This window comes from Pezoporus flaviventris, unplaced genomic scaffold (genome assembly GCF_033815535.1).
Source record: "Pezoporus flaviventris isolate CSIRO_AGI_PZ_B2104156 unplaced genomic scaffold, CSIRO_AGI_Pfla_v1 ptg000006l, whole genome shotgun sequence".
Lineage (NCBI taxonomy): Eukaryota > Metazoa > Chordata > Aves > Psittaciformes > Psittacidae > Pezoporus > Pezoporus flaviventris.
The window spans coordinates 13,632,016-13,658,648 of record NW_026892554.1 but is presented as its reverse complement, the minus strand read 5'-3'; the positions used below and the strand labels follow the sequence as shown (position 1 = coordinate 13,658,648).

General features: G+C 37.5%; 1 protein-coding gene across 4 annotated transcripts in view; it reads left to right on the top strand.

The window, feature by feature from the left end:
• WDR72 (WD repeat domain 72) overlaps positions 1-26,633 on the top strand; it is a 114,871-nt gene that overhangs the window by 1,523 nt on the left and 86,715 nt on the right. For 2 of the 4 annotated variants that reach the window (XM_061446988.1, XM_061446989.1), the window contains exons 2-12: positions 8,576-8,737; positions 9,790-9,896; positions 15,386-15,464; positions 18,431-18,605; positions 19,134-19,210; positions 20,535-20,654; positions 22,471-22,616; positions 22,976-23,072; positions 24,339-24,480; positions 24,970-25,212; positions 25,603-25,823. In XM_061446988.1, the coding sequence (XP_061302972.1) occupies positions 8,585-8,737; positions 9,790-9,896; positions 15,386-15,464; positions 18,431-18,605; positions 19,134-19,210; positions 20,535-20,654; positions 22,471-22,616; positions 22,976-23,072; positions 24,339-24,480; positions 24,970-25,212; positions 25,603-25,823 (1,560 nt within the window). In that variant the 5' untranslated portion in view covers positions 8,576-8,584. Of the gene's footprint in view, positions 1-8,575; positions 8,738-9,789; positions 9,897-15,385; positions 15,465-18,430; positions 18,606-19,133; positions 19,211-20,534; positions 20,655-22,470; positions 22,617-22,975; positions 23,073-24,338; positions 24,481-24,969; positions 25,213-25,602; positions 25,824-26,633 lie in introns of those variants that run through there. The other 2 variants (XM_061446990.1, XM_061446992.1) reach the window with 2 other exon arrangements.

The following is a 26,633-nucleotide window of genomic DNA, read 5'->3' as shown; positions in this document are numbered from 1 at the left end:
GTAAAGAACTATGATGTTTTGGGAATGCGTTGCAGAAATGGCTTTCTGGTGAGCCAGTTCTGTGCAAAAGGTTTGTGTCAGGTGGTAGGATTGGTTACACAAGACCAGGTTTTTCTCATTAAAATTGTTTCAGTGTTAAAATTAGAACTTTATTGTAGTTACAACTGCAATCCATGCATTGCAATGCATTGAATCAGGTATGGACTTTGATTCTGCTTCATAATAGACAGTGTCTCTCTACTTAAGCAGATCTGTTTGTGTGCATATAATAAATCTTTCAAAGTTGTTTACACTAAGCAGGTGCATGCCCCATAGTGAAGAGCTCTGTGGAGAGGCCTGTTTGATAATCAAGAGTGTTCAAAGAACAAAATGGAAAAATAAGTTCTTGTTGTCAGTTTGGAAATCCTCATTATGATGCAATTAATTACACCAGTAGTTAGCAAATGTTACATCACTGTCCAAAACCCAAAGGCTGATGAAATGTTTCAGTTGTTTTATTTCCAGCGTCTGGTTCCAATTTATTTGTTATTTAAACATTCCTGAGTACAGTGTAGCTGAACCAAAAACATCACCTCTCTGATCAGTGGGGTTTTTTATCTTAAATGAGTTCAAGGTCACTTAAGGAAGACAAAAAGAGTGACGTAGAGCTTTGATGCATATTCACTGCCTCTTAGTTTGATGTTTTTGTAAGTTGGGTTTTTTTTATGTTTCATGTGTCTTGACTTTGCCAGATTTTATATCTTCTGTTGCAGTAGTGTAAGTAAGAATGAATTCTGCAGGATTAATTATGGCTAGTACTACAGATTCTGTGATGTTTAGTAAAAATGAAAGTTGATCAAAGTTCTTGTGGATTACATTAATGACTTGCATTTGTGGGAAGTCTTGACACAGGTCTAAAGTTTATTACTCTCTAGACTTTCCAAGTTATGTGGTCCATAAATTTGGAGTTTACACCCCCTTAGTACACCATCTTAGTACACCCTTTGATTCATGGGGGATGATTTTATGATCATTGACTCTTTTAAAGGGCATGATATGTGTCTGATCAAAAGATGATTTACAGTTAAGGAAAAATAAGGAGCTGTCTCTTCACAGGCATAAGGAAGCAGCACTTTCTCAAATGGAAAAACTTACATATATTAAGTTACCAAATTTTATAGAAAGTAAGGTGAAAACCTGTCTTTAAATCAGTAAGATTCAATTTTGTTGAAATCAAAACTTGCTTTCTGCAAAAACTGATGGCCCTTTTCTGTCATATGTACTTTCCTGTAAGAATTGCTGGGTGAATTTCTTAAGACCTGATTAAAGCTCTGCTTCAGTAAGACATTTCACAATTTGAATATAACTCCACAGAAGATGACTTAGTGATGTTGTTTGTATGCTTATGGATTTGGAAGTGGCAAATAATTCATATATATATAGTTCTCTATAGTGCTTAAGCAGCACCTTGTTTGTGCAGAGACCTATGTTTGTACTTCATAAAGCAGTCAGACATAAAATTTCAGACAGTAAAAACAAGCGTGTTTTCTTTTTCTTTAATGTGTTTGTTCTTTCTTTAAAGACATCTTTTATGGCTCCAAGCACTTGTTATACTTTTTCCACATGAACTTCAAATATATGCAGTATCCTTGACATATGTGACCTAAAACCGTGTTAGCTAGCTCACATGTATCAATTTTTAACATGTTCAAGCAGCTGTTATATCGTTGTTGCAGAAGCCTTTAATAACAGTGGAAAAAAAGTAGGAATTTCTAGTTTTTCACACATCTTTTATTTTTTTTGCTTAGCAAAAGAGCATCTCATGACACTTTTCTAGCAAGCTTAAAATAATGAACAGTTAATGGGGTAAAATGATAACTTCAAGGAGGTGAAGATTTATTCTACTGTACCTTAGGACTGCGCAAAGCACAAGTGTGCTGAGTCTTCACTGTCCTGTTTTCCAGCTTAGGTGCAACATAAACTATTTTAATTAATATTGTGTCACCAAAAGGTTTTGAGATGGCCAATTGAATTCTGCCAAGATAGAGTCTTTTGATGAAAACATATCTTTATTGATTGTAGGAGAAGAAAATCATTCTTAAAATGAAATCCAGAGAAAAATCATATCCCTCAGAGAAAATTTCTGAGTGGCAGGCTGAGATTAACATCATAAAATTGAATTTGTGCTGCAAACCTTTGATGTAATCAGCAGCTGGGAGATGGTGTTGCCCTTACTGTGCTCTTTCTGATTGTGGTGAATTATTGTGTGGAATGAAATAAGTGTTTCTTGTGTCACTCGTTCAAGAAATACAAACAAGGTATTACTAGGTGGTTCTTGCTAGTTAAAATGGGTTGTATTGATTCCTGGTCCCAGCCTCTTGCTCCCTTGGACTGCAGTACATTCACACCCCAAGAGGGATCTGGATGTCACTCAGCAGTGAGTCCTTGGGCAGGTTAGGCTGCAGCCCTGACATGTCTCCAGGGATGTCCCATGAACTTACTGGTACCATAGTGGTAGGCAAGCAGGCAGGGAGTGTCTCAGGGTAGAGCTGCAAAAAAGGAGCTAGAATGGAAAAAGGTGTGGAGTACTGAGGGTTCTGGCAGGATGTATTAAAACACAAGCAAGTGAGCCATAGGATGCAAGTGTTGGTAGAAGTATTTTACTTCTTGCCTGCTATCTGGTTAGGTATGTTAACAAAAAAAATTGAAATACAGAAATATTTTTGCTGCTCTACCTACAGAGAGCAGACTCTACATCTTAAAGGAGCCAATTGTTAGTTCCCTTGTGTGATGTGCTAAATGCAACCTAGCTTTTAATTACCTTTTAAAAATATCTTAACCTATGTTTTACTTTTTCCTATTAATTATTTCAAATGTCTTTTACCTTTGTCTTGTCTTGCAGTCTTCAATACGGTTTCTGTGGTCATCATTCTCTCCTCACTTACCTAGCCTCATATACCTTTTACCTTTTCCTGAATTGCACATCCTGCCATCTGCCCTGTAGCCCTATATCTCCATTCTATTTCAATTTCTCTGTTAAGAATCTTTCTCAGCATTAATCTTTTCTAATTTATTCCACTGCTTACACTTATACAAATGTGTGCCTACTCTGCTGCTTCACAAATTGCAAAGTATTGTTGACCTGTATTTTCAGATTCATGGATGCAATGGATTTCTGAATAGCAACTTATATAAACAGTAGATCTGTGACCCGCTTCAGGAGCGTGGCTGTGGTACATCTGCAGGCTTACAAAGACAGCAGTTTGTCACTTCTCTGTCTTCAGATTTTGTACTTTAGATACTTCTATCAAGTATTTTGTAAATGCAATATATTATTTATGCCTCTTAGATGGATTTGCTATATATTGTGAACAATGGGTGAATTATTTTAGTTAGGGAAAGATATCTGATAATCAGCAAAAATATAGTATGTTATCTTTAAGGAAAGCGCAACATCTACATCATAAAGTTGAGAAAGTTATGAAAGCAGTAAACATTAGTAGACTGCAAGTCAAAGCTATTTTAGGGAACTAATTAGCTTTTTACTAACAGTACAAAAATACTGATAAAACCTGTACTTTCTTATATAGGTGGTAAGAGCAAGTGTGTCAGATAAAGCCAAAGAATAGACAGGAATAGGAGAATGAAATTGGTTACAAGCAAATGTACCTTTTGAATTTGTTATGAAAACCTACTAAGCTCTGCCTAAAATTTAGTTTGTACACTTTAGTTTGTCACTACAGTGATGAATCTAAAAAGGGATGTGTGTGGAGGAAACTTCTTATTTTACTTAGCCATTAAGAACATTGAAACCTGGACCAATACAGTTTTGCTAGACTGAGAAGACACATGCTGTTCTCCTAAAGCTGTCAATAATTGTTTTAATCGCTTTGGCCCATCTATCTTTTTGTTGGTGTGCTTTTGTTTTAATTATTTGCATTTTTAATCCAATGCACACAGTTAAATGCCGCTAATCTCTTAATATTTTCAGGACTGTAAGCCAATTTCTGCATCTCTTGTGCCCACACTGATTGCCACACATTGACCTGGACAAACTGATCTTGAGAAAACTCGTATTGAAGCATGAAATAAGTATGAACATAAACTCAGAAAAGTTTTTTTGGCCGGTTGACTGTTGCCTGTAGAGTGACTTTTTGTCTTATGAAGTCTCTTCTACTATAAATGAACTATAAATTCCAGTTTGGTAGCTTCTGTTATGGACTGTAGCTAAGAGGAGGAGGTTTTTGTCACAGCCAGTGCTTTATGATGTGAACTGTTTGAGGTTAAGCTTCTGGGAAGTTCAGTTCCTAGTTTTAAGAACATTTATGTATGTGAGAACTGGTGTATTCTTAATTCATTCAAAAATCAGGGTATTTTCTCTATCCATAAATGTGACCAGTCCCAGTCAAAACAGTTGAGTGATGAGGAAAACCCCTTGCATTACTATGTGCTTAGAAGGGCATTCAAGGTCAGACCTCCTGCGCTCTGGCCCCTTTAAAATACCTCACGGCCTCTGTAGAATAAAAGGTGGTATACTCGGCCTTCTGAATGAAAATTTAACACTGCAAATGGTCCAAAGTTGCTGAAGTAGTACAGCCAAAGTCCATGAAGCAGTGCAAACTGGAATAATTTTCCAAGGTAAGAAATTTTGTGGTGTGACTGCAGAACTAGAGACAGGATGGCACACGTTAGCGGTGGGGTGAATTGGTATGGGTTTAACTCGGAATAGGGTTTTTGTTTTCAGTCATGAGTTTTTAGCAGTGTAATCGTAAGGGCAGCTCAAAAAGAAGTTTGTTAGGTTTGAAGCAGAGAGAAATGGGGAGCAGGACTGAGGAACTGGATTTGAAGTTGAATGAGGGGTTAATACTGCAGATCAGACACGCTTGAGTGTGCAGAGCTGGAAGAATTTGCGCTGATAAGCAACATGGAGCTCAGATACGCCTTGGGCAATATTTGACTTTGTGGAAACAGTTTTTACTTTTTTTTTTTTAAGGGAACAGTGTGATAAATATCAGTTGATTTTATTAAAAAGAGTTTGCTCTAGGTGCCATCAGTATTACTAAATAGCTTTGATAAAGGTAAGTATCATCAGACAAAATGTGGATATCTGCATGCAAGTGTGTGGTGTTTCTAGGAAAGTCAGGGTATTCTTAAAATCAAAACTTTAATGCAAAGTACTTGTGCATTGAAATCCCTTAGTCCAAAAGAGAAGTTAACAAGGGAGCAAGAGGAAAAAAGTTAAGGACTGTTATATTAACACGGAAGTTCACATACCTTCTGTTTTCTATTTCTAAGAATTAGACTGAAATGTATAGCCAATGTTTTAGTAGCATTTTTTAAATATGACACACATGGATATCTAAAATGTGTGCAAATAGATCATCTATACATTAGCAAATTCTACCAGTTTTAGTTTTTAACTTCTATTGGTTGGTTGAGTGCTGTTACTCATCACTTGCTCAGCAGTAGGCCTTCTGCTAAGAATATTGATCTTGAATCTATGCTGTTTTTACAAGAAAATGTAATTTATGAGTTCATATTCAGTGCAGTACAAATCTGAATTCTGCTGTCTTACAGCGTTTTACACTAATTGAACGCTCCCATGGCGCAAGTATAAATTACTACATGATATGCAAGGAAACACGTTTGAAAGACTCAGGATTTAGCCTATCAAACTGTTAACTGGGCAACCACCATTTTGTAAGCTGTTTTGTAAGAAACTGAGTTTTCTTTGCCTAGCTGATACTTGAAAGCGTATCACTAGAGTTTGGCTAGAACAACTTTGATTTCAGGGCATAAACTGAAAGAGAAAAGGATGTCAGTGTTCACCAGTAAGCATAATATTTCATGTGACTAGAGATTTAAAAAAATAACTTCTGTAAAAGTCAGATTTTAAAGCTGAGATCAATAACATGTCTCAGGATTTTGTGTGATACCCACAAAGAGCTTTAAAATGAAACTAAATGTGATTTAGCCTAATAAACTGCTGATTTCAGTTAATTTTCTCTTAGACCCTTCTTTCTCTGCCTTTGATGTTCTGGCTGAGGTTGTATGGCAGGACCTTGATAGTCTGCCATAGCAGTCTTCTCAGCCCTTTTTTTCAAGAGCTGAGCCTTTTGTCTTGTGTACTCGTCAGAAAGCAAGACCATTCCTCCAGTTCTGTGTTACTTAAGGCTTTTAATAGGAATAACAGATACACTTCTTGTCTGTGTCCCTGCTTTTAGCTGCTACCATGCTAGATTTAGTGATAGTTTGTATTACAGGCTTTTTTAAAGCAAAGCTTAAAAGCTGCTTCTGTGCTCTCTTTCTGTCCTGTGGTCTTTTTGGAATTATCACAGGAACTGCTTTTCATGTCACTTCACATTGTTCCTAGATTACTTCCTTTGGCTGTCTATTATCTGCTGCCATGCATTTCCTGCCTCCTCTCATTTCAGCTTTACTGTCATGTCTCTTGTCTGATCCCTCCCAACTGTACTGTTCTGGCACCTGTTTTGTTTTAAATATATTTTTGCTAGGGATGTGCTAAGGACTCTGTTGTGTCCCCTTCAAGATAAATAGGAGCACACCTTCTCTGAAAGGTGTATTTTGGTTAGTGGGGACTCTGAGGTGTCTATTAAATGGTATTATGCTGTTTAGATAACAAGTAGCTGACATACATACAATATTTTGAGAAGAGTAACTGCAGTATTTAAGTGACCCTAGGCAATGGTGCATCTGAAGGTCTTAACATTTGTTTCTTGTTCAGTCATGCCTGGGGATAACTTTGAGTTACACAAACATTTTCGTTGCTCATTGTCAGCTGTCTGTGTACTGGTGGTAGTTAAAACTGTTCTCAGTACAGTTCAAGAAAATCCTGTTTTCAGAGGACTCACTTATTGGGCACAAGTCAACTTCATACCCTCCCTCCCTGATGCTAGGAGCAGGTGACAACAATCTTCTGGCATTTTCTCCTGAAAACTGAATGGGAAGGGAGGTTCACAGAGATGCTTCAGAAACATTTGTGCAGGCTTTCTGGGAAAATGAAGGAGAGAATAGCTGTCACAGGATGCAGGGAATGACTACTGGAGGCTGTTGTATATTGCAGTTAATTTGGGAGCTTTGATACAGGTGACTTCTAGATATGGAAACTGCTTGGGCTAAGTTAGGCACTGCCACCTTAGTGTAAGGCTCCGATATAAAGATAAAAAGATAAAGATAAAAAGATAAAGATGTGCTAAAGATATTGCTCATCTGTGTCTGTTTTTAGCAGTCCATCCTTTCACCTAAGCTGACCCAAAGGAGACATACTTGTTGGATGTTGTAAGGTCCCCTGAAAAGTCTAAACAGGACAAATATGATTTTTAAGTGCCAAATTATTTATGGGCAGGTACTTACTGTTTTTTTTTGTTTTTCATTTTGAAGTTATCATTGGAAATACTCTAGGAAAATGCTTGAGGCTCATGAACATGGGAATTTGAGCAGTAAACAATGTGATAGAAGGCTTGTGAGGTGACTGAGAACGCAGTAACGCAGTTTTCTCAGGGCTTTTGTTTGAAGCAAGGCAAGTACAGAATCCAGCTAACAAGTAGAGCTGCTTTTAAAAGGAACACACATGAAGTCTAAAAGCAAGCAAAGCAGGATTTTTTATTTTTTTTTTTTAATAAGAAGGATTTTAGGATGTTTTATAAGTACTGTGTTTTGAACATATACTGAAATAGTTTCCTGGAAATGCAGTTCATAAGAATCTGTATTGAATTAACTAATGACCAGTATCATTTTGGACAATTCTATTATATTTTTGCCGTAGTGGCTGAAATCTATTATATGGTGTTTAGTTTTTCTTTTTGTTTGGTTGTTTGTTGGGTTTTGTTGTTGCTTTTTTTTTTTCCCCTACAAGAGGCTTGTGAATTGAGCAGCAGAAAGAGTCTGTTCTCCCTGTTCCTCAGCTTGCAACTCTGCCTCCACCTGTCTTCTGTGGCTTTTCTCTAGGAGATTCTATTGAAGGGTGAGGGAATAGTGCTTTGCTGCCCTGGGCCTCACTTTTTTTTCCTCTTCGTCCCTGACCCACCACCTGTTCCTCCATGCCTATTACTTCTTTCTTTTGCCTTATCCTTATAGGAACTGCAGACTCTTTAGTGACACCCTGTTCCTGTGCCATGTCCATGCTCTGGTAGTTAGCTGCTAAGAATAGCAGCACTGCTGGTTGTGGGCAATAGGGAAGACATGGTACATATTCCACCCACCAAAATTAAGAAGATGATGACTGTGACGTGAGCCCATCAGAGTTAAGCCAGGTTGTGTGGGATAGTACATGATTTCTGTTGCTGGTATTTCAGTATTGTGGTAGTACTAGTTCCTGGTAACTCTGGTCTTATTTAGGAATGCCTCAGTTTAAAATAGTGGTATGTCACTGCTTTGCATATATGTTATTAGCACATAGCTATCCTTAAAGTGTTTGTGTGATGCTTCAATGCCTGATTAACTCTTTTGCAGCAGTAAGTATTTTGTAGCTCCCCTTTTTTGGATGTTGATTGAATTGCATGAAGTTTTGGGCTGATTTTTTTTTTTCCCTTTCATTTCATGTTTCTTAATCATTGTGACTTGTTTCTGTTTTCAGGTGCTGACTATGAAGGTATCAGTACAGGCTGTGGCAGTGTGGGGGAAAGTAGCTCCTTCTCATAGTATCACTGCTATTATGATTACAGATGACCAGCAGACTATAGTTACGGGAAGTCAAGAAGGGCAAATATGTTTCTGGGATCTTTCATCAGAATTAAAGGTTTGTGTCTGCTTTGCTACAGTCTGCCAAATAGACACAGTGGAGTTTTATCTTTTGTTAAGAATGGGATTATGCAGACTTGCACTTACTTAGATTAAGTTTTAAAGATAATGTGATATCTGTTGTAGGTAGTTCCTGAAGCAAAAACTGTTGAAATGCCTAAATAAGCAATCAGTTATTTGCAGACTTCAGAAAAAATTTCATGTATTATTGTGACCTGTGGATTATAATTTGAGATGGTGTATGATAACAAGTGAGTGATGACAACAAGTAAACATAGAAATGTCACCATTCCTATCTTGTAAAGCTTTTTTTAATTGGGTGCTGAGCATGGCTTGTCACTTAAGGAAAAAAGTATCTATTTATAAAACCAGAGCTTTCTATCAGGTTTAGCAATGGAAAAATTTGTAGAAAGACGGAACATGTAAGATGAAATATGCATTTGCAGTGTAGTTAAGATGCAAAGCCCCTAGCATATCATTGGTATTGCTTTGCTTATTTTATATTTATTTTCCTGATAATGTAACAAAGTCAAAGCAAGTCCAGTTTTTTATTCTGTGTTCCTAGGACTACGGTTCTATTCTTTTTGCATTTGGCTGTCCCATTTGTGCTCACAAATATCCTGAAAATTTAGTTTGCACTTTTATGGGGCTACCTTTTTTTATTAAGATCCTTGCATTTGGGGAAGCTAATCAAAAGGATTATTAAACATGTTGTATGAAACCCACGCTTAAGAGCTTTGCTATACCAGTTGTCTCCTTCACTCTGCCACTTTTGCTGCATGTTGAAAGGTGACGGGCAGTGATATTCTGCCTATCACTTTTTTTACAGTACTTGATACTCCATGAATTCTTCCGGAAGTGAAGAACTTTACACAAACTGCATAATCTATTCGAATCATTGTGCATTCCAGAAATATGATTGAAAAACACAACAAAGCAGATTGAGAGTTACTCATAAATAATGACATCTCCAAGTAGTATTCTCTTGCTTTTATATCTCCTATGATTAAATTGAAAGTGTTATGTTAAACCATTGTATTATTCTCCTAGATTTCATCTAAAGAAATTCTCTTCGGCCATACTGCTTCTGTAACTTGTTTGGCCAAAGCAAGAGAGTTTGAGAAACAACCATATGTAGTAAGTGCTACTGAAAATGGGTAGGTAACTGAATATTCAATTATGCATTTCTTAAATGATGAAATGTATGGCAGGTGTAGGTCAGATTCTGCATTTGGCAGAAGGTTTTTGATACACTTCTGTGATATGGAAAGGTTATCAGCAACTTAGGATAATGATTGTGTTGTCTATATACAATAGTTAAGTAAGAGCTCATCTCTTGAATGACAAAAGGGTTTGGCAGATTCAGGTATCCAGTCAGTAGTCAGGAAAATGAATCATTCAGAGAGTTAGCTAGGCCCCATTCAAATGGCGAATAATGGGCTATTGGAAGGAAGCAGCAGATTCAGAAGCATTTTAATATTGTGGTGCTTTTTTCTGTTCCTTCCCAAGTTCACTCTTAAGAACTCAATAAGTAAAAGAGGTTAATGTACTCTGATCCAGGTTGTGTTTGCTCATTGAGTACATATAGAAGCATATAAACAACTGCCCTTGAATAAAAGGCGTATATATTACTTGTCTTTGCTCACAGTATCACAGTATCACAGTATGTTAGAGATTGGAAGGGACCTCGAAAGATCATCTAGTCCAATCCCCCTGCCGGAGCAGGAACACCTAGATAATGTTACACAGGAATGCGTCCAGGCGGGTTTTGAATGTCTCCAGGGAAGGAGACTCCACAACCTCCCTGGGCAGCCTGTTCCAGTGTTCCGTCACCCTCACTGAGAAGAAGTTTCTTCTCAAGTTTAAGTGGAACCTCTTGTGTTCCAGTTTGTACCCATTACCCCTTGTCCTATCATTGTTTGCCACTGAGTAGAGCCTGGCTCCGTCCTCGTGACACTCCCCCTTTATATATTTATAGACACTGATAAGGTCACCCCTCAGTCTCCTCTTCTCCAAACTATAGAGACCCAGCTCCCTCAGTCTTTCCTCATAAGGGAGATGTTCCACTCCCTTAATCATCTTTGTTGCCCTGCGCTGGACTCTCTCCAGCAGCTCCCTGTCCTTCTTGAACTGAGGGGCCCAGAACTGGACACAATACTCCAGATGGGGTCTCACCAGGGCAGAGTAGAGGGGAAGGAGGACCTCTCTCGACCTACTAACCACTGCCCTTCTAATACACCCCAGGATGCCATTGGCCTTCTTAGCCACAAGGGCACAGTGTTGGCTCATGGTCATCCTGTTGTCCACTAGTACCCCCAGGTCCCTCTCCCCTACACTGCTCTCTAACAGGTCATTCCCCAACCTATACTGGAACCTGGGGTTGTTCCTGCCCAGATGCAGGACTCTACACTTTCCCTTGTTATATTTCATCAAGTTACTCCCTGCCCAACTCTCCAGCCTATCCAGGTCTCGCTGGATGGCAGCACAGCCTTCTGGCGTATCAGCCACTCCTCCCAGCTTAGTGTCATCAGCAAACTTGCTGATAGTACACTCAATTCCCTCATCTAAATCATTGATGAATATATTAAATAATACCGGTCCCAGTACTGACCCTTGAGGCACTCCACTAGTTACAGGCCTCCAACTAGACTCAGCCCCATAGACTACAACTCTCTGGCTTCTCTCCTTCAGCCAGTTCGCAGTCCACCTCACTACCTGATCATCCAGTCCACACTTCCTCATTTTAGCCGCGAGGATGCTGTGGGAGACTGTGTCAAATGCTTTGCTGAGGTCAAGGTAGACCACATCCACCGCTCTGCCATCATCCATCCACCGTGTTATTTCCTCATAAAAGGCTAAGAGATTGGTCAAACATGATTTCCCCCTGGTGAAGCCATGTTGACTGCCCCTCATAACCTTCTTATCCTTGATATGCCTTAAGATGGTACCAAGGATAAGGTGTTCCATCACTTTCCCAGGGATGGAGGTGAGGCTGACCGGTCTGTAGTTACCCGGGTCCTCCTTCTTGCCCTTTTTGAAGACTGGAGTGACATTTGCTTTCCTCCAGTCCTCAGGCACCTCTCCCGTTTCCCAAGACTTGGTAAAGATGATGGAGAGTGGTCTAGCAATGACTTCCGCCAGTTCCCTCAGCACCCGCGGGTGCATCCCATCTGGACCCATGGATTTATGGATGTCCAGATTGCTCAACTGGTCTCTAACCCATTCCTCATCGACTAAGGCAAACCGCTCCGTCGACCTGACTTCATCTAAGGTCTCAGGGGTACAGGGCTCTTCAGGACTGCCCGCAGCAGAGTAGACAGAGACAAAGAAGGCATTCAGTAACTCTGCCATCTCTTTATCTTCTGTCACCAGGGCACCCATCCCGTTCATCAGTGGGCCTACATTGCCTCTGGTGTTAGTTTTGTCTGCCATGTATTTAAAAAAGCTCTTTTTGCTGTCCTTGACCCTTCTTGCCAGGTTTAATTCTAAGGATGCCTTAGTCCTCCTAGCTGCCTTCCTACATCCTCTAGCAGCAGTCTTATATTCCTCCCAAGTGGCCAGCCCCTCCTTCCATGACCTGTAAACTCTCCTCTTCCACTTGAGCATACCCAGCAATTCCCTGTTTAGCCACGCAGGTCTCTTGGCCCTCTTCCTTGACTTCCTACGTGTCGGGATGCTCCGATCTTGAGCACGGAAAAAGCAGTCCTTGAATGTCAACCAACTATCTTGGGCCCCTTTACCTTCAAGCAGCCTTGCCCATGGGATTTCCCCTAGCAATTGCTTGAAAAGGCCAAAGTTTGCCCTGCTAAAGTCCAGGGTTGCAATTCTACTTGGTATTCTACTAGTCCTGCCACACAAGATCCTGAACTCCACCATCTCGTGGTCGCTGCAACCAAGGCAGCCCTCAACCCTTACTGCTTCGACCAGATCCTCCTTGTTAGTGAGGATGAGATCCAGCAGCGCTCCTCTCCTGGTTGGCTCATCCACCATTTGCAGGAGGAAGTTAATCTGACTTGCTGTTTTGGAGTATATCTTTTTGAGAGACTGATCTTGCAGCTTTTCTCCTGTGTTTATTGTGACTGGCTCATCATGTCAGGCAAAAAAAATTATGCAGTTCTGCTAGGTTAGCATGCAAGACTTTTTTCCCTCTCTGAATATTTGGTAATCTTTTCAGCTGGGTTTTGTAGCCCATCTGCTCAGGGTTACAGCTGCTGAAAGTAGTTAGAGCTAGCTTCTTACCTCCTTAAGGGCTTTCCTCAAAAAAATTCTGTCTGGCTGCTTAATGATGTTCTCCTCTCACTTTGGGTCCCTCTTTTCCAATTAACAACTCTGTTAAAACCTCTTCAGGTGAAGAGTTCCTGTCAGTTGCCCTTCTTCAAGCTATACCTTTTTAGCATCTTAAGGCTACTACTTTCTCACTGAGGAGCTTATACTTTCCAGCTGCTAGGTTCTTGGCCTGATTCTCTCAATCATAAGTATACAAGGAAGGGATAACTTAAGCAGACTGATTCAGGCTTCTTAATCTTCTGAGGTTAGACTGTCCCACTGGGCAGATAGTGGTAAACAGTTCTGGTTATGTGCAGAAAGGAGGGTGAGAAGTCTATAAAACTAGTTTTGTACTGGCCTACTTCAATTCTACTCAAGGGCTCAGAGGTAAAACTGTTTTTCATCTTAATTGTGAAGTTCTGTTACTGTAGTACTGTTTCCAGATCATACTGTGAGAAAAGATACTGTATTTCCAAAAAGCTCTGGTGAAAAGGGTGAAGAAACAAATGAAATTTTTTGCTATGGATATACCACACAGAGATGTTCACTTCCAAAAGTTTCTGCCTCTGAAGGGATCATCAGGCTTCCTTGGAATGCGTGTATGTAGGACTGGACAGTCTTCTGGCCTCTTTAAGTGTTCACTTTTACCAAATTACTGCTGACTTTTCAGCTGTAGTACATAAGGGCAAAGCATCCATCACTGATCCCTGGAAGGCTGTGATGTGAAGTTGAGATAATTACAAATAGGGAGCCTTGTCTTCAGGAGAGGCAGGGTTTGTTGAACAGCATTTTCTGGCTTGTGAATCATAGAATAGTTAGGGTTGGAAAGCACCTTAAGATCATCTAGTTCCAACCCCCCTTCCATCAGCAGGGACATCTCACACTAAATCATGTCACCAAGGCTCTGTCCAACCTGGCCTTGAATCATTCACTTCTGCCATTTTCAAGCTTACATTCCCTTGTATTGAGAGTGGAAGAAACTGTATTAAAGATGATGTTCTCCCACCATCCCATTTCAAAATCTCAAGTGTTTGTATAACTGTCTTGTCCCAGAAGGATGAGTACTGAACAGTATTTCTGTAGTTTTTATATGGATATCTATAAATCAATTCATTGTGATTCAGAAGGTCTCACTTTGCAGTTAGGTCTCACTATGCATTTAGCATATGCTGTAGGACAGCTTTATCAACATATGGTATCACTCATTCCTTGTTAGTACAACATACATTCCTTAGAGTGCAAAATGCAAAATTTATATTCTGGTCTCATTTGTGCACGTTTGCATGTATATATCACAGTAATATAGCTAAAGCAATAAATGTAATTGTTCTGATGAGAAATTCACTACCTTAGTCTTTAATAAGGAGCATAAGCATTCTGTTTAAATTACGAATTTTGGTCTACTGAAGCTGATGTTGCATTATGCATTATGATGATGCTACATAGATTTTACTGCTTTTGCTCAGTTGAAAACTGTAAGTTAATATTTTTAGATTATCATAAAATGCGAAAGTGTGTGGATTAAAATGTAAAACACTAAGTGGAATTTCTAATACAATAAAATCTTTTCCCTGATGTGTTCTTTAAGTCCTCATGCATAGAATGTAATTTCAGAAATCACAAAATTATTTTCAACTGTGGAAATAATGCTTGGTGTCCAAGTAAAATCTAAAAGCATCGAAGTTTAACATGGCTGAACTATGACAACGTAACTCATGTAACCTTATTTACAACATTTAATTTGACTGGTTCCGTTGTACTCAGTCCCACAGCGCATTGAATAATGTCTAGAATGAGGAAGCCTGGCTGATTTGTCTCTTTTCAAACATTAATGTAACTAAGTATAGCTAGAATGTTGCACAGCCATTTAGCTTGTCGAGCCGCAATGCTGCTGTACCGTTAACAGATTTCAGGAATAGCCTCATGGTGGCACTGTTTCTTTTTAACAGAAGTTGCGGCTCCTCTCCGGAGCTGAAGTCTGATGCTGCAGAAGATGCATTATGTCTTTCAAGACGTGTGGTTTAAGTCCAGTGAAATGAATCATTTTCAGGAGGATATAGTTCCAACGACAGATAGTTACAGTGACATGTTGACGAGCTGTAATGGCAGTATACCTACAATTTGTTGTAGACTAGAGTTGGCCTTAAAGTCAGGTTTGTTGCAAGGCAGCAGGGTGTAATTACCAAAACAAAGACAGATACTGTATGTCATCTCCTAATAATGACTACAACATTTTCTTACCCAGTAATCTGTAACAAAAAGCCACATAACGGACCAGACTGCACTTAAGTACAGCACGAAAGAACAACATGGTGGCACAAAATTATTCCAGCCAATTGAGTAGAAATGACAGAGAATAATATGAAGTTATCTTTGGCAGGGAGATGTGTGTTTGGAATGTCACTAGTGGACAGTGCATTGAGAACGCAAAGCTTCCTTATAGGCATACAGCAATCCATGTAAGTACAGCAACTTTTCATAGACTCTCTGTTCATTACAAGAACAGTTTCGCTTAATAAATGTGGTATTTTTCAGAAACATACAATTTTAAATGTATAGCTCATAACATATTTAATAGGAGAAAATTTTTGTAATGTAAGTAGGTTTGTATCTGTTATCTTTCCTTTTTTGGCTTCCTCCTAAGAAAAGAGCTCAGACTTCTACGTTCCTCTGAACTCCTTAAATCAAACTGATTCTTTTTAAGCTTCAAATGTTTGGAATGCAATATCAATTATCTTAGTGTAAAGTTTGGGCATTGGGTAGCAAAGTGAAAGTGTCTTAATCTTTACTCTTGTCCCCTGTTCAAATTGCATTGAAACTTCAAATGTTATGTTAGATTTTGATGGCATATTTTAGAAGTACAAGCAATTTAGCCAAACATTGTGAGACAGTATGCTGAAATGTTATTTTTAAAAGTTTGCAAAGTTTTGATGGCTAACTGCTGACTTCCAAAAGACTGCTCTGCCCCACTTCTGAAAATACACTTTCATTCATTGTAGAACTTGAGACAGGACCCTTATTTTCAGAGGCCAAATTGCTTTGAATGTTACTTCACTTAATTTCAAGTGTGTGCTTTGAACTGTATCCAGGTACACTAAGTATCTAGATGTTGGACTGTTGAGGCTGTGTTTGAAATACACGTGTATGGTTAAGGAGCCCAGCATGTATGGATTTGATTCAGAGAGATGGCTTATTTCTGGATGTATTAGTAGAAGAGCAGCTCAGGGCTTCTGGGTTACTTAAGATGCTGGCTGTCTTCAGTGGGGAAATCTAGGGTAGAACTAAGCCTCCAAATGGTGGAAATCTGAGACCTTAAGTGATGTAGACTTTGGCCAAATTCAGAATGGAAATCTTTTAAAGTTTCAAGAAGAAACTTTTTCATGACACTCTTTTGGTTGACATGGTGAATTCGAACATAGTTGTTAACGATCAAGGGGAAGGAAACAGTTTTGGCAAATTAACAAATAAAAGTTTTATAAAAAATAATTTATTAATGTATTTTCACATATAGATGTGTGTATAAATATAAATTAAGAGAATTTATTCTTCAATAATTTTTCTGTATATGTTTAAGCTTATATAATCTTTTTACATGTATGTATACACACACATAAAATATGTCAATTATAATAGAGGTGTGGTATGATCTGCTTTGTGGTATTGCTTAATTAGATTTCAATAGTTAAAGTTATGGCAGAGTTCCGCTTCAAACTGGGCAGACCTGGCCTGGGTGATTATCTGACAATCTCTGCATTTTTGTGGAGATTAGAGGCAGAATCTTCATTCTTACCTTTCAAGTAGGAGTAGCAAATAATTTTAGAAAACTGTTACTGCTCTGTTAGTTCTGAGCTAAACTTAATTTTGGCTAGATAAAGATTTTAGCTCTGTAACTTAGGGAGGATGGCTAAAGAAAAATAGGAACACCTAACAAGAAAACTCTTAGGAAAAGGTATAGATGTTTCTAGGAGGGGAAACTATTTTTAAAATGCAACCTTCAGACATTTATAATGGATTTTGCTGGTTTGTGTTTTTTTTTTTTTTGGGGGGGGGTGTGTTTCTTGTGAGTTGCTTTTATAAGATTTTTTTTTTTGCTGCTATTCCATGGGAAAAGGTTGCCTGTGGCATAATAGCAACTGAAAGAGTACAGTTTCCTACATAATGTTGTTGTTTGGGAGGCTTAGTGCACACAGATTTTGATAGCATCACTGTTTCAAATTGTTGCTTTATTTTTTGTTGGTGTTTTAGTAGGTTTTAATTAAGCAGCCTATCTGGTTTAGTAGGTTGGTTTTATTTGGTGTAGATGATTCAGCTATAAATGGCAGATGTCAAGCAGTGCAAACTGAATATTTGCTATTTGAAATGAAGTTTAACACCAGGGTCAACTCTTAACCGTTTTGGATCTTAATCAGTGTGAGATTTTCTCAGAGGACTAACTGACAATACAAATATTCCAGTTCAAGCCTAATTTAAGAGGAACAGTAATTACAAGTTGTTCCTACTGCTAAGCACCTCTGCCTCTGGTCATTCGTAATATCTGTGATAGTACTTATCCTATTCCCAGTTATTTATGCTGCTTTTGTTTTCAGACTTCAATTACTTAACTGATAAACCAAGAATTATTTTTTTTTAAGCAGAACATGAATGTACAGAGAACTTTTAGTAAACTAGGCACAGTGTCGTGCATCTGTCTGATGTTTTCCTCTGACTACATAGTTGCTCCCTTTAAGTATAGTATTGACTTTAATTTCCATTTGAGGTGGCTGCTTAGGCATTTATAGCAATTATGTGTGCAAATATGGATAGATATTACATAAAATGCAAACATACAAAGCACCTGGTAGAAAAGGAGTCTTCATAGTTGGTTTGCACTGCTGTCATCTGTTCCTTGGCACTTTATGTGTCTCTTCCTTTTCTTTGTGATTGTTGAGAAAGAATGAATCTTAACACTAAGGTACTTAATGTCAAGATGAATAATATCTTGTGAAATAGAAATTCTTCCTAGAAAATAATGGAAAATTCGTTATGACAAAAATATTTATGAATCTTCTGCATTTTAACTTGATTTTTTTCATCTTTATGTCTTTAACTAGAGCTTTATCAAATATTTGCCTCAGAAACAAATCCCAAACTGTTTAGCAGTATATAATGCAAAGTAGCAGCTTGATTTCTTCTAAAAATCCTAATATTTAAGATCTGCTTTCAGTCCAAAGCATCTCTTACATTATAATGATTTAGTATAGGCTTACAGCTGAATATGTGAAATGCTTGTGTCACTAGGAAAATTTTATATGGTCTCACATATGCAGTAGATTTTTAGTAAACGCTTCAAGTGTTGATTATAATTCAAAGTATGACATGCTTAACTGGAAAAATATGTGCACATTTGTAGTTCTGTATGCTGATTCTCTTCTTTCCACTTGTACAGTATTACCATTGCTCATTCCGAATGACAGGTGAAGGCTGGCTTCTTTGTTGTGGAGAATATCAAGATGTTCTTATTATTGATGCTAAGAGTTTGGATGTTCTTCACACTTTATCATCATCTCAGTCTTCTGACTGGGTAAATTGTATGTGTATTGTACACTCTGCAAGAATTCAAGGTATGTGTTCTAGATGTATTTGTGATAAAATGTCTGTATAGCTAGAACAAACCTACCTGATTTAATATCCAATCATGTTTTACAAAGCCGTTATGTACATGTTAATATTTCATTGACAGCACCTAAGAAGGTGGTTTTAATACTCCTAATATTGGTTATGTTTTATTTAATGTTTCTCAAAGAGAAAAACAAGCAGCCTCTACACTGCTTATAAGCAACTCATTTCTTGGTTTTATGTACAAATTAATTGTGTAATATCAGGAAAATAAAGTATGCAGACCCACTATTCTTTGTCTTCTATTAAAATATATCTGATTGGACAAAATAAATATTCATTCTTTGCTTGCATGTCCTGTGTTTTTATTACCATTGGTTATTTTTGTGGAAATATTTCATCTAAAGTGTCCTGTAGAATCCATGTTTTAGAGCAGTATGAAACATCAGTGTCTATGCCAAGGTTTTCTTTTAGTATTAGACACTGCTTGAACTTGGTTCCATGTTGACTATCTCACTGTTACTTCTTCACAGAAGACTCACTGGTTGCAGTGTCTATAACTGGAACTCTTAAAGTGTGGGACCTATCTTCATCTTTGAATAGCATACAGGTCAGTTTGTATGAGGTGTAAAACAGCAATATGAAAACATAGTAGTAATCTCAAGTTAAGAGTGCCTTGAAGCAGAAGATAAATTAGAATTTTCTGGATATGTATTAAACAGAATTAGATGATTTTTATAACAATTCTGAAAACACACCCTTGCATTTTTAAAATTAGTTGGGCTCTTGGACAGCTTTTGCCTTGACAACTGCAGTCTTTTGCCCAAGCTTCTTGTCTTTCCATATTCCACAATGCTGAAGTTGTAATGCTTTCCTGCTGTCTTGATGTCATTCCTTTTTCTGAACCCCTTCACTCTGTCCTTTAAATTCAAAGCTCTTCAAAATTGGCCTTAGTACTCCCTCTTCACCCTCCTTGCTTTTTTCAGAATGGTCTTTTAGACTTTGTTTTCCTCTGTCTGCATTTGACAATGCTGTCTTCACTTGGAAAAGACTCTTGCTGTGTCAAGTGCCCTATTTCTCCATCTTCAAACTCAGTTATTCTTTTCTGTGTTAATATTCTCAGCAGCTGTCACTTGACATGCGCACGTTAGAATTGGAATACAATGTTTTGTGTTTGAATTAGACCCAGAGCTATATGCACAAAGGGACTTCACTATTACAGTGAAGCACTATGAATCATCAACAGAAATGGTGAGATGTCAACAGTCTTCTCTGAGCATCCATAATAAATTACTGCCTTGCTTGACAAACTGAAGAGCATGCCACAGCACTACTTGTTAATGGGTAGAATTGAGCTTCTCAGACTCTGACAAGTTTGATACCATAGTAGTGGTTTTGTGATGCATTTTTGGTTTACCTGCAAAGTTTCTGGAGGGCCTTCTAAACATTATTAGGGTAAAAAAATACTGTCACACTGTAGAAATTGAGGACCTTAACAATAGGTTACACACCAGAGATGCATATACGGTATGGTGCCATCCTTTTACTGTCTGGGACCTTCTTTCGTGAAGGGAGGGGTGCAGAGTTAGTAACAATCCAGCTATGTTATGTTTTAAAGTGCTGTATTTGAGTAAGTGTTGCTGTATTTACTTGGAGCTGTAAGGGGCAATAAGAATAGTTTGCAGTTTGGTAGCCATAATTCCATGACTAGCATACCTCTTTTTGAGAGATTTAAATACTGTTGATATTTTTTTGAAGCAGAAAACATTAGTTTTCAGTGATTTAATCTATAATTAATAAAAATTCAAATATAATTATTATCAAGACCGTGATGCTCAAAATTAAGTTAGTTTCAATGGTTTGTTTCTATCTTAAAAATTAAAGATCAAATACCTACAATAAATCTTATGGCTTTCTTCCTCTGTGCTGTAAAGGAGAGACAAAGTGTTTGTGAGAAGGAATCAAAATCTCTGGACTGTATAAATTGTCAAGCGGTACGGTTTTGTACATACACAGAGAGGCTCCTTCTTCTTGTGTCCTCCACATGCTGGCAGGTACATTATTGAGCATTATACTTTCTTTTAAATTTTATTAATAACTTTTAAAAGCTAATGTAATTTTTACATGCAGATACTTGTTTTTCTCAGCTTAAATTTTTCACTAATTGTCAGATATAAAAGTGTCATCCCTTCTCTGCTATCATGACTGCCTGACTGAGATTGCTTATTGTTTTATTAATGTATGTCTGTTTTTGAAGTTCAACATTGGGTAGAAAGGGGATTACGTTATTAGTCAGTTTTAGAACACTGGGTATGTTACAGTCCTGTTCACAGTGCATTTCAAAAGGAGACAAAGGTGCACAAAAACTGTTGCAAGTATGACAGAAGTAATCACAGTCTGTGATTTCTCAGTGACCAGGGGCCTTTATTCCATCAGGAGCAATAGCCTGGATTCCACTAATAGATGCCAGCAAAACTAAATGCCCCAGAATGTATCTCTTTCTTATAGCTGTAAGAAAATAAATGCATTATGTAGTTGCTGAAATTGTTACTAGTTTATTTAAAATTTCAGTTAAACTGAACTTTATTTTAAAATTACTGTTTCTTTTTCCTAGATATAAAAAATAATCCTGAGCTATTAGTGCAACATCTGCCTGATCCAAACACCACTCCTGTTGGGGGGTGGGGAAATTCCCTGTGCACCTGCCTGAACTTTGAATAATACATTTGTAGGGCATCCTTGAGACTTCTCTTGGGATATTTAAAAAGTCTGTACTGAAGCATTTATAAAGAAATTCCATGTATACAGTGGATAGGGGTTTCATGGCAAAATCTGTGTAACATGCATTGCTTTCTGTTAATTTCTATAATGCTTTTTCCACAAGGGGTGCATGTTTCTTGTGCTATCTCCATTATGCATTTTAAGCTTAAGGTAATGTTATAGGTACATAAGTAATGCTGGATTTTCAACTTGTAGATTTCAATGAATTTACAGCTTTAAAAAATTATGATGATCTTACTCCTTAATTAGAAAGGTATGTAAGCATAGGAGAGATTCATATGTGTTTAGAGTGGTTCCTTAACCCACTTCTGTAGTAATGAAAATATAAAGCAGATTAACTAGAAATTACAGAATGAATAGAACTAAGCTATGAATAATTCATAGAAATCCTCGTTCCTCTCACTGCTGGAATAAATTAATGAAATGTGTCTATGACTACTTTCTCTATGAGGCCACTAGGAATGTGAACAAGCAGACAATATCCTAGATTGTCCTAGTCATTTCCTGTTTTATCTTAAAACGGGAAGGTCAGAGGAAGTAAATATATTGTAAGTTTTTACCAGCTCTAGAAATGGAAGAATTCATGCAAGCAAAGGGGATTATGTTCTTTGCTTTCAGCTAATTTGTGAAAAAGAAAAATCTGTTGCTCCCAAAGAAGAGAAGAAACTTTTAAGATGGGTGCTGTGATTATGCCAGCAGATCCTCTTTTCAAGAATATAGAAGCATTTATAGCTTCTATTAGTCTTCCATGTCATGTTTGTGCTAAATTCATTGCCTACTTCTCTATAAGAAATTAATAGTCCTGTAAATATTAATAAATGCAAGGCAAGGAAGTAAACCCAATCCAAAATCACCTACTATAACAGAAGGCTTTAATGCTGTTTTTTTTTCTGTTGTCACTTTATTTCAGAAGTGTAAGGCTTGATTCTGATTTTGCAGCAGTTTGAAGTATGAAAACTGCTTTGGTTTTAAAAGAGTTAGACTACAAAGAGCCAAGTTCTACTTAGTACCCATTGCCTCAAACCAGCTTGAATTAAAATGAATGTCTAATATTTATTTTTTTTGTTTGTTTTTCTTTTCTGAGCTTAGGTCTATGATTACTGTGATTTCTCCTTGCTTTGTACTGAGTTCTGTAGAAGTGGTCAGTGCTTTGCTGGTGGAGAAGTGCTAGCAGCTTACAGACTTATCATCTGGACAGAAGATGGTCACAGTTACATCTACCAGCTGCTGAACAGGTGGGCTCAGATGGGAAATTCACACAAAAAGTTCAGGTACAAGATGAACTTTGGGAGGTTTATTATGGAAAATCTCTGCATGTTGCAAATGATCAAAAACCAGAACAAAACCACTTTGGCACTCAAAGGTTTACCCTGAGTTTGACAGCCCTCCGTCTTTGTTTGACACAGCAGGGGACATAGGAATAAGATTAGCCATGTAGAACTTGGGCAGCTGGTGCTGTGATTTCAAAAAGTCGCTTGTAATTACTTATTCGGTAACTTTTAATTGAACTTGTGAATCTTGGATGTCGCTGTTCTGCTTTCTAAAATCTGACTTTTTAAAGCTTTTTTTTTTGCCTTTTTTTTTGATAATGCAGTGGGCTTTCTAAAAGCACATATCCTGCTGATGGCAAGGTGCTGAAAGAAACTGTTTATCCTCATTTACTCTGCTTTACTGATGTGAAGGAAAAAAAGGTAAATTGACAAATGTTTAGAGTAAGCTTTGAAAATTCAGTCATTATTTGTTTGCAGTTACCTGAATGGTCCCTAAAAAAATGAGTCCGTTGACAGATTTTATTGTTCTGTGAAAACACTGAATAAGACTTGCTTATCCCTTTTTTTTTTTTAATTTTTCACTTGCAAACTAATATCATATTTTTTTCTTAGTTCTTGGCAATGGATACTTTTTCCAGGGAGGAAAAAAATCCTGCCTTTTCAGCTATAGAAAGGCTGGGTGAAGTAATTTTTTAGTTGTATTGCTAATACTGTTTATGAAATAGTAATTATTGGAAGATGTGGCTTTAATTCCTGCTTGTAGTTGCATTAGCTTGTGTATTTACATGAGAGCTCAAGCAGGTCTTTAAACAATTTCTCAAGGTATGCAAGGGTATGTGACTGGAAACACTGTCAAATATAAACTTATGTGATGTTTTCTAGCATTCTTTCTTTCTGTTGACAAATACAGGCTCTTAGAAAGCATTTTTTTGCATACTCTTGCAAAGCCTGACAGATTTCATTTTCAGTTGAAGGACAATAGCACAGGCCATTCAGCTTTTCCCCCAAATGATGTGATCTAAAATCAGATAGGATAACTGCTGAAGGATGCCAAAAGGTCAGATATTGTGAGGGAAAAGAAACAGCCAAAACACATGGCTTAGCAAATAATAGGGTTACAATGTTGTTAGGAAGCTCATATATACTTCCCCCAAAGCGTATGCGTTTTTAAAATAATCTCACCTGCCCTTTTCTAATATTTCTGCTTTTATATTTACCTATCTGAATAATTTTATAGCAGATTTGAGAAACAAAACTGCCTGTCATGATCAGTTTTGATCTTCATTCTTAAATTATAAACTTAACATGATAGTAGAATTGCTTAGTGTATAATTTACTCACAAACTTCAATCTTGTAAAATATATCCATCATATGGGGATGTTGTTAAACTGTCTTGAAGGAGCAGTATTAAGCTGTGTCTACATGAAGTAAACGTGATATGTGGAACAAAATAGTTTGTGCTGATGGCCTTTCATCTACATAATTTACTGTAAAGTATCTGCTTGTGGGGTTTTTATCCTCCTGCACACGTCTCCCGGTTTACTTTCGTGCAAAAAAAGGACCTTGATTTGGTGTTCCAAGACAGCTCCACAGCACAAAGCTAAGCATTCACTTCCAACGTACATGCCTGGTATCCACATTTGTTCCTTTGTATCAGCATATTGATTTACTGTTTCTTTTGGCAGAGTTTTTCTTTTGTAATGGGCTTCATGAATGAAAGAAAGGAGCCTTTCTATAAGGTTCTTTTTTCTGGTGAAGCTTCAGGAAGGATCACTCTGTGGCATGTTCCTGATGTCCCCGTATCAACATTTGATGGTTCTCCAAAAGGTTTGACAATTCTGTGCCCTTGATACCCTATTTTAACTATGTCTTAAAGTCAATTTTCATTAAAACTTAAATTCTCATGAAAATACTTTCACACTAGGGAGTGAGGCTCACTTACTCATTGTGTGATGATTGCCTGGAGTTAGAAGGAGCAAAACACTAACAAAGATGGGTGTCTAGAAATTCTTCACAGAACAGAAAATGTTTCTGTTTCCTTGCTGTCAGCCCATAAATAATTCTGTATCAAATGTCATGAAAATTTACTTAGTTGCTTCTGCTTACTGTTCTTCATAGGGAGGTATAAAAGAAGGGGCTTTGTGAGACGTAATCTAGTGTTGGAATAGCGCCTACTGATTTTCTGTCCGTAGGCTGCAGAAGGGATAAGTTGGGAAGTGATGAGGAGACAAAAAAATATATTGCTTTGGTTGGATTTTTATTTTGGTTTGAATAAAAAAAAAAATAAATCCCTGACTTACTTCCCACACCCTCTAGAGATCCCAATTACAGCAACATGGAGTCTTCAGGATAATTTTAGTAAACAACATTCAAAGTCAGAGGGCATTATTGATCATCTTTGTGCATCTAAAGATGGAATCGAAAGTGCAGTTGTCAGTTCCTCTGTATACATACCCAGTCTCGATAAGCTTGTGTGTGGATGTGAAAATGGGAAAATTTTTGTAACACTGGGTTTAAACACTGCAAGAGCAAGACTTTTGGAAAACACATCTTTGAAAGGTAAGTTGTAAGGATTTTGTTTGAATTAATCTTAATCAAGCACAGGTGACTGCCTAGGGGTGATGGTCAGGGATAGAATGGGAAAAATGAAAGATGAGGATGTTCCTTTCCCCTTTAACTGATCTGTTAGATCACAGCTTAGTAGTACTAAGGTGCTTTGCTCTGTTAGGAGTCCTGGAATGGCTGTGGGGATCGAGTGGGGGTGGAGTCACCTGGAAGTGAGATACATGGAACAACTACTGCCCATATCATGACATCTTTGTCTTTTACCCCTCTGTAAAGAACTGTTGTATTTAGTCTTTTGAGTCTCCTGACATTTTATGAAATGTACTATAAAATACAGAACTATTCATAAAGAGCAGAAATAATTTGTGTACTGCCTTGTTTCAGATAATGTACCTTACAAGGTTCTGAATGGTCATAGTACCAGAGTCACTTGTTTACTTTATCCACATGATAAATCGGTAAGGTTTGATCCAAGCTGGCTGTTATCAGGGGGCCAGGATTCTGTTGTGATCTGCTGGGATATATTTACTGGAGGCATCTTACACCAATTTAATCTGCAAGCTGGTCCAGTGACAGAGCTTTTGCGATCTCCAGAAAACTGTAAAGTAAGTAAAAGCATAATAAATTATGTCTAAAAAAAAACAGAAAAAAGTATCTCAAGATATGTGCGTATATAAAGTTAAAAACCATCTGGCAATACTTTTATCCTTGAGCACTCTATCCTTAGTTTATATTTCATTAATTATCTTGTTTGCAAGTTGCTTTTAATTTCAGAAGGTTGATTTCTTATGAGTTTAACTTCAGCGGTTAAGAAAAATGATCTCAAACCTGTGACATGTTAGATTGAAGCTCTTTACATTCTAGTCACTGTTCTTAATATAATGATTATCAGTCTACATGTTAATCTGATTATGTCCTAACTTCTGAAGTTTAAAAGTGTAATCAGTAAGGCTAGGGGTTAGAACATAGTAAGGAAAGATTTGGACCAATAGTATTTTAATCTAAATTTGTATGGTTAATTTTGGTTCTTGACACATCCTTGTGGTCCTTTGCATACATATTTTTGTCATTTATGAGTTTCAGAATAATTTTGTATATTTTAAGTGAAATTTGTAATAAAATGTTAGATTTATTGTAGTGAATGCAGTATGAAAATTTGTGGAATGAATCCTGTCCCTGTTGTATTCCATGGGATAGGGATTTTATCTTATTCCTCTTAGAAAGCCTGTGAAATCATATTTGATACTTAAGGTTGACTCAGAGTTCACTTACATACCGATATTAAATAGTCCATGAGATGTTTTGCAATGGTGTAATTTCTTAATATTTGTAAGGCTTCCTTTAGCCTTTTTTTCCTGAAAACTAGGCTGGATTTAATGCCTGCTTGGGCAGTGCTTCAATTTTCTTTACGGGGA